At 59.2% G+C, this 20910-nt stretch overlaps 1 protein-coding gene across 1 annotated transcript; it reads left to right on the forward strand.

Annotated features, from left to right (window-relative positions):
- Nucleotides 1-10705: 10705 nt before the first annotated feature.
- SMIM38 (small integral membrane protein 38) lies at nt 10706-16426 on the forward strand. Its single transcript, XM_043581936.1, has 2 exons — nt 10706-12884; nt 13326-16426. Exon 2 carries the CDS (start codon nt 13838-13840, stop codon nt 14147-14149), a length of 312 nt encoding a protein of 103 aa, XP_043437871.1. The 5' UTR covers nt 10706-12884; nt 13326-13837; the 3' UTR covers nt 14150-16426.
- The last annotated feature ends 4484 nt before the right edge of the window (nt 16427-20910 follow it).

The following is a 20910-nucleotide window of genomic DNA, read 5'->3' on the forward strand; positions in this document are numbered from 1 at the left end:
GTGCCCGTCCTACTGCACGCCCACCGGGACCGTGCCAGCTGCTGGGGGTGGCCAGGTACCCAGGTGGCGTCCCCAGAGGGCCCGCGAAAACTTCCTCATTTCTTTTAAAGTCAGAATTTTGAAAGCTAACTTTTGGGTCGCGGAAAACGTTTTAATGGATGTACTGGGTTGAAGAGTGTCCCCCTAAAACTCACGTCCACTGGGGCCCCCAGGCTGTGCTGTTACTTGGAAACAGGGCCTTTTGCAGAAGTAATTCTCTACGATGAGGTCATGGGGGACGAGGGTTGGGCCCTGCTCCAATGACTGGTGTCCTTCCAAGAAGGCCCAGCAGAGACTCGGAGGCAGAGACCGAGGGGCACGGCCACCGCCCAGGAGCGCCTGGAGCCCCAGAAGCTCGAAGGGCGCGGCCCTGCCCACGTCTTGATTTCCGACTTCTGGTCTCCAGAGCCGGGAGGGAATGAATTTCTGGTCTCTGTGTCGTGTTACGGCAGCCCCTGGGAATGGAATGCAAAGTGGATTAATTTGTCTTCGTTGCAATGCACTTGTAAATATAAATTATTAGCAGCGTTAGCATTTGATGGGAGAAGGAACCCTTGAGAGCAAAGGCCCCAAAGGCCCACGAGTCTTAATTCAAGGCGACCGGCCCCGTTCTTCTTCCAGGAACTCAGCTCCCGGCCTGGGGGCCGTGGGGGGGCCCACGCCGGGGGCTTCCTGAGCGAATGGACCCCGATATCCGGGCGGGGTTGAGGCTGGGGGGAATCGGAGGCCGGAACGGGAGGCCGGTGGTGTTTTCCTATCACCTGTGCGGGTCTGAGCGGATGTCCTCCCGCCTCCTGACCGGCTTGGGGTCCCCATCCCTGTAGGTCCTCCTCGCGGTCAGCTCAGCGCTGTGCTGGCCCTGCGTGGAGACCCAGGAGGCCGTCCCCTGCGTCTGCCACCGAGATGGCCTTGTGCGCGGCCTGGAACGTGCCAGCAGGGGGGCAAAGCGCCGTCCGGCCGCCCGCGGCCGCTCGGAGCGGTTCCGGGCCGGGCCACCTCGGCCTCCTGGCACCGCTGTTCGGCCTTCAAGGGGCGGGGCTGGGGCTACAGGTGCGCCCGGCCTCCGTCACCGCGCCGTGCACATTCGGTCGCCCTGACGCCGCTGGGAGACACGGGGGTGCAGACGGGATTTCAGTTCTCACCTTGCAGGGGAGGGACCCGAGGCGCAGAGCGGCTGCTGGCTGGCCCGTGGGGGGTGCAGCCGGGGCGCGAGTCCCGAGGAGGCCGTTCTGAGGCAACTGGGGAGGAGAGGGTCTTGTCCCCCAGGGACGCCCCCCCCCCCTCCCAAAGCCACGGGGACACGGCGCATTCCTGCCTCTAGATGGGGCGTTCTGCACGTGCAGCTTTGAACCCCGAGCCGGGCATTCACCGAGTGGCCGGGCTTCCAGAACTGCTGGGGGCTGTTAGCCTGTTCCTGTAGACCCCTCGGCCACGCCATGGGGTGCAGGGTGGAGGCAACACCCCTGTCCTCTTCCAACCCTCGCCCCCCCCCCCCCAGGCCTGAGCTGTGGCCACGAAACCCCCTCTCTCCCCACCGGCCTCCGTTCCACTGGGCCCCCGTGGAAGTGGTCTGGGCAGCCACACGCCCTGGTCTAGGATGTGACCTTGGGCCAGAGGGAGCCGTGAGCTTCCTGAGGGCAGAGCCTGGCTCTCCCCAGGCCTCACTCCTGCCGAGTCTCGGGTCTTTTCCATCCTCAAGGTTGTTGTGGGGGGAAGAGTGTTGCTGACCACTGAGACCCGGCTCCCTCTCTCCCTGTGAGTCTGGGCAGCCAGTCCCCTGAGGCCTCCTCCCTGCGTCTGGAAAGTGGGCGAAGGTGACAGGCAGCTTGGCGATCGAGGGGAGGAGTCTCCCGGGACGGCGTCAGCGGTTTGGGGTGTGGATACTGGAGTCAGGCCGGCATAGAAAGCCTGACTGCATCACATCCTTGCTGGTGATGCCCGCCGGCTGCACTTCCCCAGGCCTCCCTTTGCTCTTCTGTCAAATGGGGAGAACACGGGCCCCGTGGGATAGGTGACCGCTGGGGACCCAGAACATCCGTCGTTCAGCACTGCGTGTGCCACACGGGACGTGGTCGTCTTCTTACTGCGACTTTATGACTTCCAGTGAAGAGGGCGATTAATTTTGGGGGCAGGGGGAGTTCTCAAGCTGTATGTACTTCGCATAGGGGAAAAGTCACCCTTTTGATGGCTTAATGTCTTTTTAAAAGTTTATTGAAATGTTTATTTAAAAAAATTGTTTTTTTTTAACGTTTATTTATTTTTGAGACAGAGACAGAGCATGAACAGGGGAGGGGCAGAGAGAGGGAGACACAGAATCCGAAGCAGGCTCCAGGCTCTGAGCTGCCAGCACAGGGCCCGACACGGGGCTTGAACTCACGGACCGCAAGATCGTGACCTGAGTTGAAGTCGGACGTTTAACGGACTGAGCCACCCAGGCGCCCCTGAAATGTTTATTTTTGAGAGAGAGAAAGAGAGACCAAGAGCAGGGGAGGAGCGGAGAGAGAGGGAGACACAGAATCGGAAGCAGGCTCCAGGCTCCGAGCCGTCAACCCAGAGCCCGACGCGGGGCTCGAAGCCACGAACCGCGAGATCACGACCTGAGCCGACATCGGACGCTCAACCGACCGAGCCCCCCAGGAGCCCCTGATGACTTTCGATAAAGGTATACACCACTACAATCAGGGGATCGGACCGGACCCTTGCCCCCAAAGGTGCAGGCGAGGCCTCTCCCCACCCAGCCCCTGAAGAGCACAGGGCTGTTTGCTGTGTCTGTGTTTTTGCCTTTTCCAGAATTTCATGCAGGTGTAAGTTCACAGCCTTTGCTGTCTGGCTCCTGTCACTTAGCATAATGCATCTGAGTCCTCGTGTCTGTGCTTAGTTCCTCTTACTGCTGAACGTTCCTGAACATTCCTGAACGTTCCTGAACATTCCTGAACATTCCTGAGTGTTGCCTGGATGCTGAGTCGTATGAACACACGGTAATTTGCTTTTGGACACTTGAGTCGTTTCCAGTTGTGGCTAATACGAATAAGGCAGCTACGAACATCGGGATCCAGGTCTTAGCGGACGTGGGCTCCTTTCTCTCGGGTACGCGCTAGAAGGCGGGATGGATGTTCAACTTGATAAGACACTGCCAGACTCTGCCGACGCGGCCACCGCATTTCATTCCCGCCATCAACGTCTGAGAGCCCCACTCCCCCCACATCTTGTCAGCACTTGATGTCGTCCACTTCAAACTTTAGCCACCTTCCTAAGTATCTCCTGCGATCGAACGATGCTTCCCGCATCGCTCACTTGCCTATGTGACGCCCAGTTTCCTTCTTCGGTGACACTCCCTTAGAAAACTGGGTTGTTTTGTCTTATTGAGTCGTGAGAACTCTTTGTATATGTTGGACCTAAGATATTGATCAGATGTGTATTTTTTCAACTATTTCTCCCAGCCGCTGGCTTGTGTTCTCATTTTGTTAATGGCGTTGTTTGGGGAGCGGAAGTCTTTCATTTTGATGAGGTCGAATGTGCGATGTGTTCTTTTAGGTCCGTGTCTCAGGACCCTTTTAGGAGCTTAGTCCCCTCTGGGAGCTCTTGGTCCCATTCAAAATCACAGAGAGTTTCTCCTCTGCCGCCTTCTTTTTTTTTTTTTTTTAATTTTTTATTTATTTTTGAGAGACAGAGAGTGAGCAGGGGAGGGGCAGAGAGAGAGAGAGAGAGAGAGAGAGAGAATCTGAAGCAGGCTCCAGTCCCTGAACTACCAGCACAGAGCCTGACGCGGGGCTCGAACTCACAAGCCGTGAGATCATGACCTGAGCCGAAGTCAGATGCTTACCTGAGCCACCCAGGCGCCCCTCTCCTCTGCCTTCTTGTCGACATTCCATAACTGTAGGTTTCACGTTTCCGTCTATGGCTTCATTTCTCAGGTGGGGAACCCGAGCTCTAGAGGGATAAGTTATGTGTCGTAATGAGCGGCAGAGCTGAGCACGGAACCAAGCCTTCCCAATTTCCCCCGGCACCGTGTTGCTTTCCCGCTCTCTCTGCGTCGGGCCGTTTCAAATCGCAGTCCCGCGGGGACCTGGGATGATGGCTGACGCGTGGTTATTTCAGAGTGAGGGGGCTGCCTGCCCTCTGGCGTGTAAGCTCCTTCTGGTCACGGATTTCTCTCGTTTTGTGTTTTCTCCCCACGAAGCGTGGTCGTGCACGCCCACGGACTTTCGCGGTGTCAGCTGCGCGTGAGAACGAGCCTGTACGCGAGTCTTTTCAACGCGGCCTCGACTCCCCACAATGCTCCTTAAGGTGATGGGTAGACTCCCCAGGCCCCTGATGGATTTGGGAGTCATAGCGAACCCGTGTATGGTCTTTGGCACACAATAGGCACTCAATAAATGTTTGCAGTGTGAATGAATGACCTCGGAGGCATCCACCTAGTGGGTGTCACCAATTATAACAAAACCCGATGCGGGTGCCCGGGGGGCTCAGTCGGTTGAGCGTCCGACTTCGGCTCAGGTCACCATCTCACGGTTCGTGGGTTCGAGCCCCGCGTCGGGCTCTTTGCTGAACATCTCAGAGCCTGGAGCCTGCTTCGGATTCTGCGTCTCCCTCTCTCTCTGCCCCTCCCCTGCTCATGCTCTGTCTCTCTCTCAAAAATAAAAATAAACATTAAAAAAAATAACAAAACCCAGGGGACCATGGAAAGCAGGGTTGAGGCTGAGTGGGGCCATTTGAGAGTTGAATGACATGATTTTTTGGGTCCCTCAGGATCTTGGGTCGGGATCTCGAGGGGAGATGAAGAGAGGCCGTTGGGGCTGCTCACAAAACGCCCGGTCAGGCGACCAAGCTCGTGCTGCAGGGAAAATCACCCAGGGGTCATTTGGGGTCCAGGGCGAGCGGGGGCTGGCTGTCCCAGGGCCCTTGCCGATGCTGCCCGTGACTGAGAGGGTTTCATTGTGAACGAAGACAGGACGGCCCTAGTACAGGGCCTGGTGTGGCCCGATACTCTGTCTGTGGCCGGCTCTCGGGGGCGACAAGGGGACGCCAGGCAGCCCGTGTGCAGACTCTTCCGTCTGGGGGGACAGGGGCGGGCGGGGCAGGAGCACAGGGGAGGCTCTTGGCGTCCCTCAGCGGCAGGCGGTCCTGCTGAGACCTTGGGTCTGGAGCTCCCGGCGGGCTCTTCGCAGAAACAGCCAGTTTATCGGCCTGTTTTGTTTTCCAGGGTCAGGATCCCGCGAAGCACCAGAGTCGGAGCTTCTGGATTTGGGCTGGGACATTCCTCGTGCACGTTCTTGACCCTTCTCTCTCCGACCCGAACGCTTTCCGTGACTGGCAGGTGCTAAAGCCAGAGGTGTTCCCGTGGGGAAGTGCGGCCACCCAGCTCCCGAGGGGGGGAGAGACCATGCTCCTTAGCTGGGAGGCCAGGAAGGCTCGGGCGGCCGTGGTGGGGGAGGGCGCCCCGACCTGGCGGAGGAGAGGCCGGGGTCCTGTTGGTTTCGCTGTGAACTTCGGGCCAGCAGATAGGTAAGAGAGAGGCTCAGGCTGCTTTATTCCTGCTCTGGGATCTTGCTTTGGGCCCAGCGGCCATGTGTCCCTTCCCTGGCACCTGGGGGACAGGAAGGAGGCTGTGCCATCGGCCGGGCCAACCGCTGGGGGCCTGGAGGGCTTGGGGGACCCCTGGTGGCACAGGAGCCCCGCAAAGGAGAAGAGAAGGGGACCCACCCTTGTCACGGGCCGTCTGTGCGTCGGGCTCTCCGTCGTGGGCGTCTCGCCAAATCCTCGAGATCGAGGTTCCTGGGCTGTGGCACCGCCGGTGGTTTGGGTGGATCGGGTCCCGTGTCTGCGAGGGTGTGAGCAGCACCCGACGCCTCTACCCGCTGGAAGCCAGTTACCAACCCCCGACGCAACGTGACAGCCAAGAACGTGTGCAGACGTCACCGGGTGCCCCTCGATGGGCGAGATCACCCCCACTGTAGAGAGGAGGGAACGAAGGCCCAAGAGAGACCGGCGACCCCCTCAGGGTTTCCCGAGCGGGCCCCGGGGAGCGTGAAATCCGCGCCCAGAGTGCGAGGGCAGGCCCCTCGGGAAGGGGCAGGAGGGTGAGCTTGACCCTGGCCTGCAGGGAAGGGAAGGGCCCAGAAGAACAGGGGGAGTCCTCAGGTGTCTCTCGTTTCCAGAAGAATCGAGGGCTTACAGCAGCAGCCGACACTGGCAGTGTCTGTGGACCAGGAATCGGGAGCAGCTCAGCTGGTGGCCAGGGGTCTCTCCGGAGGCCGCAGCTGGGGGCACCCGCACTTAAGTGCGGCCTTCCCGCGGCATCACCACGCCCCCGTGTGCATTCTGGGAAAGGGGCCGGCCCTCGAGGTCTGCGATGTCTTCTCCGCACCCAGGACCGTGACTGGCTGGTGTCCAAGCCCACGGGCTGGGGGACGCAGAGAGGGGTTTGCTCCCAGGGCGGTGACTCCGCTCGGTTGGCATAGATGCTCTCGGGCCAGTGGTGCTGAAGGGACTGGGAAGCTGGGTCAGGCTCCGTCAAGGTCACGAAGGGGCATTTGTGAGACGGATTTGGGAGGAGACTTGAGGCAACGTGAACATCATCTTCGGACAAGCTGGCGGAGCGGGAACCCGTGGCAGAGCTTGGAGACCCCGCTCGTGGGTTCAGATTCACTTCTCTGCGCTCTCGTGTGTTACAAAGACCTCCCGGCCCCCGGGGGTAAGTGCAAGGCCATCTGCTGAGCCTCGAGCTTTGTCTGCCCTGGGCCGGGAAAGCGCGTGTCAGGAGCCTTGGTGCTGTGCGCCTGCCAGAGATCACTAAGGTGCCACAGGGACTGATTTTGGAGGAGGACAGTTCAGGGAGCAGGTGACTTTGCAAACAAGGGGTCCACGAATAACGAGCGTGGACTGTGCCTCAGCCTTGAAGACGGAGCCCTGGATGGGGAGGTCCTCGGGGGGCCCCTCTCAGAAGGCAGAATTAAAGCCGAAACCTGAAAGTCAAGGCGGAGACAGCCCCGGAACGCTGTATAAAGGTCAGCACGGCGTCTTTCACCGTGTTTATTTTTTTCTCATTTGATTGTCTCCTCTCCCGCTTTGCACCTCAGAGGTTCAGTCTCTGTTCTTCGAGTGGGGACCCCAGAGGCTGTGACCGGGTGTCGTAAATTTTTACATGCCTAAGTCAAGCAGCGTTTTACGTTCCTTCCAAGGATGCGAGGCCCTAGAACGTGTCCCCTCTTCGACTGATAAGCCGTCGGTCATACGTTTGACGTCTCATTTTAACCTCCCCAAGGTGGACCTGATTTTCCTTGTTTTCTACAGTGTTCTTGTTTATATTTCCCCCAGTTTCCCCCACGTGTTTTGCCTATAGTTTACAAAAAAAATTTTGTTAATGTTTATTTATTTTTGAAGGAGAGAGAGACAGAGTGTGAGTGGGGGGGGGGAGGGGCAGAGAGAGAGGGAGACCCAGAATCCGAAGCGGGCTCCAGGCTCCCAGCCGTCAGCACAGAGCCCCACGCGGGGCTCGAACCCACAGACCGCGAGATCATGACCCGAGCCGAAGTCGGCCGCTCAACCGACGGGAGCCCCCCAGGCGCCCCTCAATGTATACTTTTAGCTGGCTGATTTACTCCAACACCCAGAACATGTGAACGTGTGCTTTCTGCTTCCCCGTTGCTGTTGAGAGGCCGGTGGAGGGTCCCCCCGTGCCCCGGACCTCAGCTCCGCCTCGCCTCTCCGGCTGCTTCTTGACGTTCCATAATTGCAGGTCTGGATCCTGGCAAGCACGAGCCACGCTAACGGCCGAAGCTGCTCCCAGTCGTCCTGGGCTTGGGGCGTCGCCCGACAAACCTCCGCAAACCCCACTCCGCAAACCTGTCTTGCCTCTTGCGGCGTAGGGGACACCCCACTAGGTGACCTCTGGTCACGGCGGTGACGGCCACTCCCGCCCTCGCTCCTGCTGCGCTGCCCAGCCCCGGGGGCCTCTCCGTGTGGCCCTGCGAGGCAACTAGCTAATAGGTTCTTCTTTCAAGGCGGGACGTACCTGATTAAAGCAAAATCCAGGTACATTTTAGGCCACCTGTGTGACCTTGGACTCCGGGATGTCTGGGTCTGTGCGCCAATGTGTTTCATAAGTTGTCAAGACCGCTGGGCCCCTCTCCTCTCACATACTGGCCTTTGCCCTATTCTGTCCCCGCGACTGGACCGCTGTGGCCGTGAGTTGCGCGTCACGGGGCCGACCCGGCGCAGCAGAGGAAGCCAGGGGGCAGGCGGAAGCGGGGGGTTAGAAGAACTTGAACCGCGTTTGCCGACGGGTGCCAGCGCGAGTCTCCGGCGCGGGCCGGGGGCCGGGGGCCGGCCCGGGCTAGTCTGAGCCATCCTGCCCCTGGGATCCGATCACCGGCCCCCGCTGGTGAGCACGGAGACTCCAGGAGGCACGAGGACACGAGCCCGTGGGGTGGCTGTGGGCGGTTCTCCCGTGACCCTCATTTGGTGGCACCTTCCCGTGGCTCAGTCCAACTCTGGGAGCCCACGGTGTCCTCTCGCCTGTGGCTCTCTGGCCCGTGCCGAGGGCCTCACAAGCGTCTCCCCGTCCCCGGTCCCCATCCTCTGCTTCCCTTTTAAATTTACAAATAGGTAAGAGCAAGGGAACCGAGGCCCAGGGGCGCTTGGGAAACGGCTGCCATCTTTCTTCCCACCCTACTCACCACACTTCCTTTATGTTTATTTTATTTTATTTTATTTTATTTAAAAAAAATTTTTTTTAACGTTTATTTATTTTTGAGACACAGAGAAAGCATGAACGGGGAAGGGTCAGAGAGAGGGAGACACAGAATCTGAAACAGGCTCCAGGCTCCGAGCTGTCAGCACAGAGCCCGACGCGGGGCTCGAACTCACGGACCGCGAGATCGTGACCTGAGCCGAAGTCGGCCGCCCAACCGACTGAGCCACCCCGGTGCCCCTCCTTTATGTTTAAAAAATAGTAATAATAATACTTGGGTCATCTCTCTCTCTCTCTCTCTCTTTTTTTTTTCTCTTTTCATTTCTGGGAAAATCTTTATTTTGTGTATTTCTCAAGCATCTTGATATTCCCTGCCTCAGACGCACGGAGGATCCCTTCCTTCCAGTTTCCCGTCAGAATTCCCACTGTTTTTCTTTTGCAAAGGCCTCGGGGCGGCCAAGCACCCCCCACCCCCCTCCCCGGCCTCTCCCCCTGCCTCCCTGTGAAGAAGAAAGGGCTGACTGAGGTCTTTAGGCAAAGCAGATACATCCCCACAGAGCCTTCAAAGGTGCCTCCCCAAAGCTGCCAAACGGTTAACTCTTTCCAAGAGCGTTGGCCGGGGCCTGTGAAAGATGTCTGGGTTCGTTGATAAAAAAAAAAGGAATTGTTTTTAGCGCTGTCGTCGGTATTAATGAATGCCATCAGACAATACCAAGTATTTGCAAGGGGCTCTGGGTCCCTGCGACCTACTCGAGGCTGCGAAAAATGGAGTGATGTGGGGGGGACCAGAGGCCCCCTGCCGGAATGGGCCTTGACGAAGAGGTGGGCAGGATGCCTCTCCCTCCCACACCCAAAGAGTTAAGCAGAAGTGGTTAATATTCCTCCCTTGGGCCCCCACGTCCCGTATTCTAATGTATGAACTCGCATTCAGACGTGAGCCGGCCGCATATGCTTCCCGGCCGGCCTCGGCGACATCTCGCCCCCTGGCACGGCACGCGGGGTCTCCGCCGAGCCCTTCGTAAAAGCACGATTTGGTGACCACGTAACCCTCACCTGGGCGGCACGCACGCCCAGACGCGTGGCCCCCCGCGTTCTGAGCGGGGTCCGCTTTGCCCCTTCCCGTCCGAGGGCTCGGCCCGAGGTGAGAAAGAGGGGGCAGGGTTATTAAGGATTCTGACAAGGTAGGCTGAATAAATTGTGTTTCCTTTGTGAGCCTTAATCCGCTGTTGTATTGGCTTCTCGGACATGGCTAATTTATTTGGAATTTCATTCTGTTCCTGACAGCGTCCTTGACTAGCTGTTTGATCACCTCGAGCAAAGTTACACGCCAGCTTTCAGATGTTGGAAGGCCGGTGGGGTATAACTCAGCTCAAGTGCGTTCTCCCCGGGCCCGGCTTCCTGCCTGCAGCCGGGACGTTTCAAACGGCCGGGGCCATACCCGGTTCGGGAGACAAGGCGGCCGGTGCGGGGTCCCCCCCCGCCCCCGCGCCCCTCCAGGGAGGAGGCGGCTTTGGCCACTTGCCCCCTCCCCCCACTCGTCCCTCTGTTTGGGATTCGAATCTGCTTTTGTGGTGCAGGAGGAAAGAAAATTAATTTCCGCCCGTCTGTGAGTTCCGAACGGGGCGTTTCAGGGGAAACCCGGTTTCGAAATGCGTGTTCTGTTGGCTTGAGGGGTTTGAGACGCAGTCTTCCGAGAGCGGGGCGGGGGTGGGGGGAGAGGTAAACCGGCCTCAATCCGCCCCAGGGTGCTCGCCCCCGCTGCGCACCGGCCCTCGCCGTCTCCCCCGCCTCGTGTCTGTCGTGCAGAAGTGGTTGACACATTCTCTCCTAACTCACGCATTTCCGCGGGGTTCGCACGTTTCCTTTTGGTGAGCGCAAGCGTGTCTTGCTTGGATACAAAGGAAAAATGATGATCTTGGTCGGTCAGCCGCCAACACCTCCGAGTGCCTCGCTCTCGGCACAGTTGTGGCCGGTCTCATGGACACAGGGGCCTCCTTCCCTTTGGGCTCTTGGCCCCGGTACACGGGACACCTTCCTGCTGAGCGCCTTCTAGGTGCCAGGACGGGGGGGGGGGATCTGGTGGGAGCTCGCGGGCTAGACGCACGTCAGAGATTTCAGAGGACGTCAGCGCCGTGGTCAAAGTGGAAAACAGAATCAACCGACCGACCGAAACCAGGGTGATATGCCGGATGGACCCCGGGGGAGAGGGGCCAGCGTCACTGACCAGCTCCTCCCCTGGAGTCCCTGAAGTCCGCTGGCCGCCGGCCGCCTTTGAACAGTGACGTACTTCCCCGGCAAAGCAGGCTTACCCCCGGCCTTACCCACAGACACAGGGAAGGGGCTATTGCCCCCTTTTATGGAGGAGGCAGTTGAGGCCCGGGGCATCGCAGGATGCCCCGATGAGAGCCGCCAACTGAAATGGGGCCCCTGGGGCTGGTTCCGGTGCTGTCACCCGCAGTGCGAGCTGGTCTGGGTGGGGGGGCGGGGGGCGGACTGGGCCACACCTCCGTCCCAGACCCCCCCGGGCTGGGGTCGCCCCTGCCCAGCTCTGTGCGTCGTGGGAAACTCTGACTCCCTTTAAGGGGGACACTCGTCTCTTTGTCACGGGGTGTGTTCAGGGGGAGGGCAGGAGGGAAGGGGGAAGCCGGGAAGATGTCCCAAGTTCACGGTGATCTGGAGCGGAATTCTGGGGCCTGTTTTGACCTTTGGGTTTGTCCTGATCTGCAGGGAGCTGGGCGTTTGTTCCCCCCTGCCCCCAGCCGGTCCTGGGTCGCGGTGCTGGGCGGCCCCCACAGCATGTTCCCTGGAGGAGTAAAGAGCTACTGAAGCTAGGGGTCGGGGGCCAGAGACCAGGGTGCAGCCCCGACCGTGCCCCAAGCCCATCACCTCTGCTAGCTGTAAGATGAATAGAGTGGGGAGCACGTGGTGCCCACCCCATGGGACACGGTGGGAACTGCGTGACATCAGAGCTGGCCTGTCTGATGCACTTTCTCATCGCCGAAATATTTTCTCCTTCTGGGCGACGGCCGCCTTATCCGTCTAGGGTCTGCTGCACCTGCTGTGTGTCACGTACACCCTTCTTGGGAGAAGTCGGCGGGGGGCACAGCCGTGACACTGTCCGGGGGCTGGGGACATTCACTTCCTCTCCCGAAGGGCGTGCTGACCTTGGCCTCGCTGACTCTGGGGCCCGGGGGCATCTGAGCAGGATCTGGGAGGCCTCCGTGATCCCAGAGCTTCTGGGTGTGTGGATGCCACGTGACCGGGACGCTGTTGACTCTGCGGGTCCCATGGTGTGCTTGGCAAACAGAGGGATTTACCCAAGGCCACCCTGTCCCCACCTGCCAGGTCGGGAGCTGGCGTGCGCTCGGTGCCTTGGGTTCGCCCAGAACGCCCACCTGGAGACGCTGACCGCTCAGGTGAGCAAAATGCCTGCTCAGGAACCGGTCCCTTCTCCCTCCCCGCGTTCATGGCTGCTTCCCCCTGGGACCTCGCTCCAGATGCAGACGGGTGTGTCCAGGCAGGTGGCTCCTGAACACCCCTGAGGACTTTCTGCAACATTCTGGAAGCCCTTGCCAAGTGGCCACATCTTCCAGAACGCCCTGTGCGCTTCCTGCCTCCACGCTGGGCTCCTGCTAAGTTCTCACATAGGTTTGAAGCCACGTCCGTACCTCTGTGACAGTCGGGGTCAGCAAATGTGCTGGGTCACCTGGCCAGGTCCGCTGGTGGCCGCTCGCTCTGTGGACAGAGGCAGAGAAAGTCATCTGCCACCCAGAGAGCAAAGTAGGGCACGGTGCCCTTTCACTGGGGCTGATACCTGAGCCAGTGGGGGGTGAGCGCTGAGCGAGGGCGCCGGTGGGGCTCATCCTGGGACTGGCCCGTGGTGAGCACGGGACACACGTTCGCTTGGCTTCTCACTGAGGAAAACCACAGGTGAGGGCTGCCTCCCTACACCACTGCCCATCTTAGGCTGCGCTCCTTGTCAGAGCCTTTGCATTTATTCCTTAGAACCTTCTGGGAGGGCTGGAAGGAACACATTCTTATTTTGCAGATAGAGAAGAAATTCAGGAAGGGGCATCAGGTGGCCGGCAGTCCTGGAGGCCCCCGAGCCTTCTCCCTGACCAGGAACCTGCGGGGGGACGGCACGCTTTCCGGGGTGAGTACGCGCTGGGCCCCCCGGGACGCGCTCTCAGCGACCTCGGCTCCTGCCGCCGGGCCCTCTGAGCTCCAGGTGGGGCCCCGTTGCCTTATGAGACCACAGGGTCTGAGGAGGTGCCCGCACTGTCTCTTCCCCCAGGCAGAGCTTGGCTGGGGAAGGTCCGAGGTGGGGGGTGGGCAGGGTGTGCAGAGGTGCGGGGCTGTGGGTGCGTGGGTGCGTGCACATCTGGGCTTGTGTGTGTGTGGCAGGCAGATAACAGCAGGTGGAGGCTGTCCCTTCGGCGATGGTGTGGGGACATTTCTCGGGGCATCCTCTCTGGCGGCGGGAGGGCCGTCGGGGATCTGGAGCCCCGGCACCCAGCAGCGTGCTGGTCCCCTGACCCGCACTCACCGCGCCCTTCGGGTCAGGCCCCAGCCACCTGCCTCACTTTCCCTCCAGGGGTCGGTGCCCAGACAGGCTGAGGCTCCAGGTCAGCCGCGAGCCCGCTCGATCAAGGCCGAGGGTCACGGTGAGGGTGAGAAGGGACCCGCGCGCGCGGGGTGGAGGTGGGAGGGGCCAGGGCCTCCGCAGGGGGAGCGGGGAGCGAGCAGGTCTGTCCCGCCGCACGCAGGTGGCAGCGCGCGGGGGCGCGGGCCCCACGGACCCCCTCGCGGGCGGAGGGGGGGAAGGGGGGGTCCTCTCGCGTCCCCTCCCCTTCCCCGCGTCCCCTTCCCCGCGCCACGCCCCCCCCTGCCGCCGAGCGATAGCTAATTGGGCAGAGAAAGGGCCCGATTGTCTGCGCGCCGGAAGCGCGGGCGTGGGCGGCTGGAAGCGCCGAGAAGGTGGCCGGCCTCGCCCGGCAGCTGCCGCCGGAGCCGCCCGGGGGTGACGTCAGCGCTGGCGAGCGGGGAGCCCGGCGGAGAGGGGGGCGCTCGCGGCCTCGCCACAATGCGACCATTGTGGGCCCGTGAATGCGGCCGGGCCTCTTGACCGGGGAGGCCGCGAGCCTCGCGCTCTGGCCTGTCACTCGCCGCCGGGGAGGCCCGGGCTCCGATCGGGGGGAGCAGGGGAGCAGGCCCCTCCCCCCCAGCACAGCCCGCACCCCAGTGGGGGCCCCCACCCTCGGCATGGCCTCCTGGTGGGAGGGAAGCACGGGCCCTGACCCGCTCCTGGTCCTGCTGGTCATTGTCCTGTTAGCCCGCTTCATTCTCTGGTCCTGCCTCGGGACCTACATAGACTATAAGTTGGCCCGGAGGCACCCCCAGAAGCCCAAGGAGGACTAGGGCCTCTGCCGGCCGGGGACTCTGAGCGTCACCCTCCCCCCACCAGCCCCTCCAGGAGGGCGCTGCCCCAGAGGCGGCCTCGCCCCAGAGGCGGCCTCTCCTGAGCCGAGGGCGTGCGGGCAGGGCCAGGCCAGCGACCCCCGGCTCCTACCCGCAGGGCAGAGATGGACCGTGGCGCCCCACCCACTGGCCCTGAGCTGTCCTGGTCACCAGCCCGTCCCATGTCGGGACAGAGGGGCCACCACGGCCTGTCTGTCCGTCCGTCAGGGTCTGGGGTCCGCAGCTGGAGGGAGCGATCGTGGGGGGCGCGGTCCGCTCTGCCTCCACGTCTTTGTAAGTATGTTTGCGGGAGGAGGTGGGGATGAGCCACAGGGGCTGGGGTGGGCGCCGAGGGGACAGACGTGGCCACGTCACGAGCCAGCCCTGCCACCCAACGCTGCCTTGCCCCTCGGCTTCCTCCTGCCCCCCCGGAGGGATAATAGTAAGTTCAGACGGCTGCCTTGGTTTCCCCAGAGCAGACCCCCAGAGGGTCTCAGGACAGGCTCGACACCTGAGTTCGAGTCCGGCTCTGGTTGGCCGCGGGGAAGGAAATCTCTGTCTCTAAAATAGGCGCAATAATCCCTCCCTCCTCAGAAGGGTAGAGGAGGGTTGGACGAGGGGTGGGGCGGCAGCCCCCCCAGCCTGCACCCTGCTGGACTCGTGGAGGACAGTGCAGGAGAGAAACCAGGGACCCAGAGAGTGCCTCTCTCCCTCGGTGCTTGGAAGCGTGTGGCTGAGACGCGCCTCAGAAGGCGGGCAGGCGGGAGGGTTGACTCGAGCCCCAGGAGCCGGCGCCTGCCCGTCACACCCCGCCTCGGAGCGGCACCCGGTGGCTCTGAGGTTCTTGACCTGGTGGCTCCTTCTAATCACCCTGCGGATTTTAGCAAACACGATGGCCGGGTTCCCCAGACGGAGAAGCGGGGGCAGGGACAAGATGTCCTTGGGAGGCTGGCGCCTGGCTGCCCAGGACCGGGGACACCTGTCAGAGCAGAGTCTTAGGGAGCTGGTGTTGCTGACCTGGGCGAGCAGACTCGGGAAGGCCCGGCCCGGTGCCACCTGTCTTGCCTTGCAGCGTCCCGGCAGAGGGACCGCAGGCCCGAGCCGGGGGAGCGGGGGGACCTGATGAACTCACCGGCACCGAGGAGATCTAGTTTTGCTCCCGAAGGACCTGCCGTGCTCCAGGCAACCTCAGGGCCGGGGACCTTCTGGGGGCGGGGCTGACCCACACGAGAGATTTTGATGGGGGGGTGTCTGGGGGCGGATGGCCGATGAGGATCTTTTCTTCTGGATGAGGGTCCAGAGAGTCTGCGGGGTGGTGGTGGTGGTGGTGGTGGGAGGGGCTTGGTGTGCGTTGATTCATCAGGGGCTGGAGGGCGGCTGGCCTGGGGGGTTGTGGGAGCAACAGAACTCACGCCCCCATCGCGTCCAGAACCTGATGGTAGGGGTCCGGGGAGGAGGTGATCTCGTTGCCCTGAAGGAAAACGGCGTTCAATGCCCTTTTAAAATCACGCGTGATTTTACTGGTCTCTTTAAGAAGAACCACGTGTGTTCTCAGGATCGGGTATCAAAGGAGGGCGGGTGGCCATTCATTCCGGTTCGCCTGGGACGGACCCAGGTTTCAAACGCGACGTTCCCGGTCCCAGGAGACCCCTGTACCTCGCGCATAGCAGGCCCCGCCCCCACCCGACGGAGGAAGAGTCCCAGCACACGGCGTGTTAATGGGTCTCCAGTCGCGGACCTGCGAGTAATCTGCGTGCAGCCCGCGTGTGCACACGGGGGCGTGTGATGGCGCTTCGGCCCATACTTGAGGTGCGCCGTTTGGTCCAGCGAGCCAGGATGCTGGGGCTCTCACCGCCGCCCCTGCTGTTGGGGTGGCCTGGCAGAGGGGACAGAAGCTGGAGGCTCCTGCCAACGTGGGACCGTGCAAAAAAACCAGATTCTGCCAGGGCTGTTCGAGCCCCTTTGGAGTCACACTGGTCGGTACCTTTCTTCCCCCCGCCGCCGAAGCCAGTTTGCGTTGTGTCCTGATTCACAACGGATACGTTCTGCTGGGCGCGGGTCTCTGCAGCGATGCACCAGGCCGGCCATCTACAGCCTTATGACGCCTGCCCGGCTCAGAACAGGCACTCGAGCCGCGGCGTCTGAGTGAATGACGGGATGTGCCCTGGCCTGATATCACGCAGCAACCACATCTAGCTGCAAGTGACAGACGAGTAAACAGTGACTTAAACGAGAGAAGCCTTTTGTTCCCCCTTCATGTTTATTTTGTCGTGTAGCTAGAGGTCTGGCACTTGGGATTCCCGGACCGGGGTATGGCAGCCCCATGATATTATCACGGGCTCAGATCCTTCCATATTTCTGCTCTGGCATTCTTCACATGCAGCTTCGGTCTTCATGGTCACAAACAGGCTGCTGCTACTCCAGGCATCCTGAGTGACGTTCCAGGCAGGAAGAGAAAAAAGGGTGATAGAGAGGGAGAGGCAATTCTCTGACACCTAAAACCCTTAGATTTATATCTCATAAACCAGAGTCATGTCACATGGCAGCCCCCTACATGCAGGGGCGGCTGAGAAGTGGAGTTTGTTAGCGGGGCCCATTGCCACCCTAGATCATGTGAGGATTCTATTATAAAGGAAGGCTACATAGGGGCGCCTGGGAGGCTCAGTCAGTTAAACCTCCGACTTCAGCTCAGGTCATGATCTCATGGTTCGTGAGTTCAAGCCCCGTGTCGGGCTCTGGGCTGATGGCTCAGAGCCTGGAGCCTGCTTCAGATTCTGTGTCTCCCTCTCTCTCTGTCCCTCCTCTGCTCATGCTCTGTCTCTCTCTGTCTCAAAAATAAATAAAAGTTGAAAAAAAAAAAAATTTAAAAAAAAAAAAAAATCAAAAATAAATAAAACATTAAAAAAATTAAAGGAAGGCCACGTGGATATTAGACGGGCAACTGGCCGTCTCTGCCACTGACCCTTTGCCATTCGTTGCAATTGTCCTCATTTGGGACACGAAATGCTGATGGGTAAATGAATGATAACAAGGGCCAGCAGACGGATAAATGGAGGGGGAGATGTTGTGCTCAACCCGGCAAGCATTGTTCAGCCCTCACAATGTGAAAGCACCGTGGATACAACGTAGAAAACACAGCGGCTTGCAGGCTGGGAGCTGAGAAGTGGGCAGAGAGACCCGGACCCTGGTCACGGATGCTGGATCTGCACTAGGCATACGTGGCTATTAAGTACTGGAAGGGTGGTCAGTGCCAATGAAGAGATACTGATTGAAATGATACATTACCGAAATGATAATCGTATTTTGGACACGACTGGGTTCAATAAAATACTAAAATTCATTTCACCTGTTTCTTTTAATGCGTTTTAATGTTGCTACTAGAAAATCTTAAAGCGCACGTGCAGCTCACGTTATTTTTATATTGCACAGCGTTGTGCCAGAACTTCACAATAGAGACAATGAGCCCTGGTGGGCAGGTGTGCTGTGTGTTATAGGAACGCATGTGTCATCGGTAAGAGAGCTTTCTGGAGGATGGTTTGAGGTTATAACATCAGTACTACACAGCAGAGCTTATGAGATGCAGCCAAAGCTGTTCTTACAGGAAAAGTCATTGCCGTAAATACTATACAAATGAGAGAGGATGAAAATCAATGAATTAAGTATATGACTCAATAAATTGAAAAAAGAACAATAGAACAAAGCAAAGAGAAACGGAAGACAGAAACGAAGAGAGGAAGTTAGCGTAATAACAAAGTGATAGAATTAACAAATGTCCCCAAGTCCTGGATTTTTAAAAAATAACATTTCTTATGTATTTCCTTCTCCTTTTTCTCTTTAATGTTGTGTTGAAATACACACAAGGTAAAATTTACCATTTTAACCATTAAAAAAATGTTTATTTATTTTGAGAGAGAGAGGGGAAGGGGCGGAGAGGGAGAGAGAGAGAATCCCAAGCAGGCTCTGCATTGTCAGTGCAGAGCCCGATGCCGGGCTCGATTCCACGAACCTCGAGATCATGACCTGAGCCGAAATCAAGAGTTGGAGGCTTAAACGACTGAGCCACCCGGGTGTCCCCATCTCAATCATTTTTAAGTGTGTATTTCAGTGGCATTTTTGCGGGAAAAAACCCCCCTAACAATCGATCCCATTCCTATGTTCTAAATTCATCACTAAAGAGTGAACTCTGGAAACCCTAGCCCCCCACCGTTGACCTGAACGAAAGGTCATACGCTCTCTGTCTCTCCCGCTGCGACCTTGCTGTGTGGCCCCAGGTGTGCCGTGTAATTTGTGGCTCCAAGCCTTCATTTCTTCAAAGTCTCCTGACGTTGCTGCTGAAGAGCATCTTACAATCCCAATAGGAAGCCGGGGGCGGGTCTACCCACAGCCTTGGTTACTGGCAGGCTGAGACCATGCGCAGCATCTCCTTTAAAACAAGGCACGAAGGCCCAGGATGTTTCAACGGAGGACCCCTACCACCGCCCATACTCAACACTAAAGTGCTCTAGCTCCCAAAAGGAGTGCTGTCAGTTCCATGGAGTAAGCATCTCACTGGGACCCAAGTCCCCCGAAGACACACGGAAACAGGAAATGCCTGTCGATGTCACTTAGAAATATTGACGCAAAAGTACGAATCGCTGAATTAAGTATCACATCAGAGGGGTAAAACATCATGACCGAGTAGGGTGGGTTCCAGAAACGCAGGGAGGGTTGGATACCAGAAAGTCAGTTAATGCAACTTACCACAGTAATAGCTCCGAAGAGAGACATAACTTGATAGTTTCCTTCGGTGTATTTCCAAAGGTCTTGGGGTAAAAGGCGCATCCAACCTCAAAACTCATCAAAAACAGAAGTAGATAATAGATTGATACGTTTTTAACCCGAAAAGGAAGTTCTCTCCTAACAGGGAGCTGTTCTCTATCCTGATGGGTAGGGAAGTACCAGCAGCATCATCACCCAACCCTGGAGTCGAGGGGGAGACGTTCACGGGGGCTGGACGTGGTTCCGGGTGGGGCGTCGCCTGAGGGACTGGAGAAGAGGTGGCAGGTACAGGAGGGGTAGGAGCCCTGGGGAGGAGAAGGACACGCTCGGGTCACTGGCAGTGAGATGGATGGCTTGGTTTCTAAGCCACCGACTGCACGAGCACACGTTGGCATGAAAAACCCCATTTATAAGAGCAGCGAACAGAACACCTGTGTCAGCCGCTCGGAAGCTTCCCTTCCCTTCTGCTCCCTTCTGTCGGTTTCGGAGCACACTTTGGATGCTGCAGGTGAGACTGCCCGGGGACGGGAGACCCTGGGAGGGAGGGAAGGGGCTGGTGGGGATGCCCACGCAAGGCCGGCCGTGGGGATGGAACGTGGCAGGGGCAGACGAGGGTCAACCCGGACCCCTGAGGGCAGACCTAACCACGTCTGTCCCTCCCGCTTCCCGCTGCGATGCCCCACGCCCTGCGGGAGGTCCTGGCGCTCCGCTCGGACCTTCAGACGGCTGACACCGAGGCCCCGTCCGGAGCAAGCTTCTGGGCCACGCGCTCTGGCAGATGTCACCGCAGCTTAGCCCAGACGCACAGAACGCAGCCACCGCCTTTGTGGGGAGCACGGAGGCTGCTCACATGTCGAGCGGCTAATCGTCACGGGGGACGGGATCTACTTGGGATCAGGGGTTCCCTGTGCCCCGGGGTTGGCCGTGCCACAATCAGGAGCGTCGTGGGCGTGGTTAGTCATCTCCTTTACGTGAATTGCTGGGTAGTAATGAATGAAGTACCCACAGGGAGTTCTGGTCTCTGCCCTGGGAGGGGATCTTTAGGCCCTGGCAATGCTCTGAGTGTCCTTGTCAGCCTGGGACCTTGGGCCACGTGGGACAGTCTAACAAGGTGACTTCTTACAGGGGCTTTGGCCACACAGTTTCCTCCCCATCTCCAGAAGGGGGCGGGGAGACTGAAGGCTGGACGGGTGGGAGGTCAACCGTATCTAGGGGGTCGAGTCTGACAAAAACTGCACACCGAGCTCGCTTTAGGGGGGAGCTTCCTGGTTGGCTGTGTGTGTCACACATCCTTACGGGTGGGGCTGGCACTGCCCGTGGTCCCACCAGGAGAGGACGCAGGAGCTCTCTGCACGGAGCTTCCCCGGACTCTGCCCCATGCACCTCTGTCCTTGGCTGATTTTGAGCTGTGCCCTTTTGCTGTAATAAACCACCACACTGAGCATGGATCCCCCGGGGGGTAAGGAGTCCTTCTAAGGAGTGATGCACCTCGGGGTGGCCTGGGCACCCCTGAACGTGCAGTTGGGGTCAGCAGTGAGGGTGGCCTTGGGGATGTTCCTGACACCTGCCCCTTCCTTCCCTGCCCACCGCCTTCCCCCCGACAACCACAGAAGGGCATCCCCCCAAAGCCAGCCTGCTCCCCACCTCCCCGAGCCACGTACCTCCCCCCCGCCACCAGCAAGTGTGGCCGTGGTGCTGCTTTCTTGTGTCTTCTCCGGAGCCCGTCCGCGTACTTGCGAGACAACACAGATACCTTCTCCCGTCTCCCCTCCCACGTTCCTTGTCTTGTTCTTGAGCTCCACATCAGCTTTTGTGGGTTTTCTATTTTTTCTGTAAAGTACGTGTATTTAAAAAAATTTTTTAATGTTTTATTTATTTTTAAGAGAGAGAGAGAGAGAGAGAGAGAGAATGAGCGGGGGAGGGTCAGAGAGAGAGGGGACACAGAATCCGAAGCAGGCTCCAGG

This window comes from Prionailurus bengalensis, chromosome D1 (assembly GCF_016509475.1).
Source record: "Prionailurus bengalensis isolate Pbe53 chromosome D1, Fcat_Pben_1.1_paternal_pri, whole genome shotgun sequence".
NCBI classification, from domain to species: domain Eukaryota; kingdom Metazoa; phylum Chordata; class Mammalia; order Carnivora; family Felidae; genus Prionailurus; species Prionailurus bengalensis.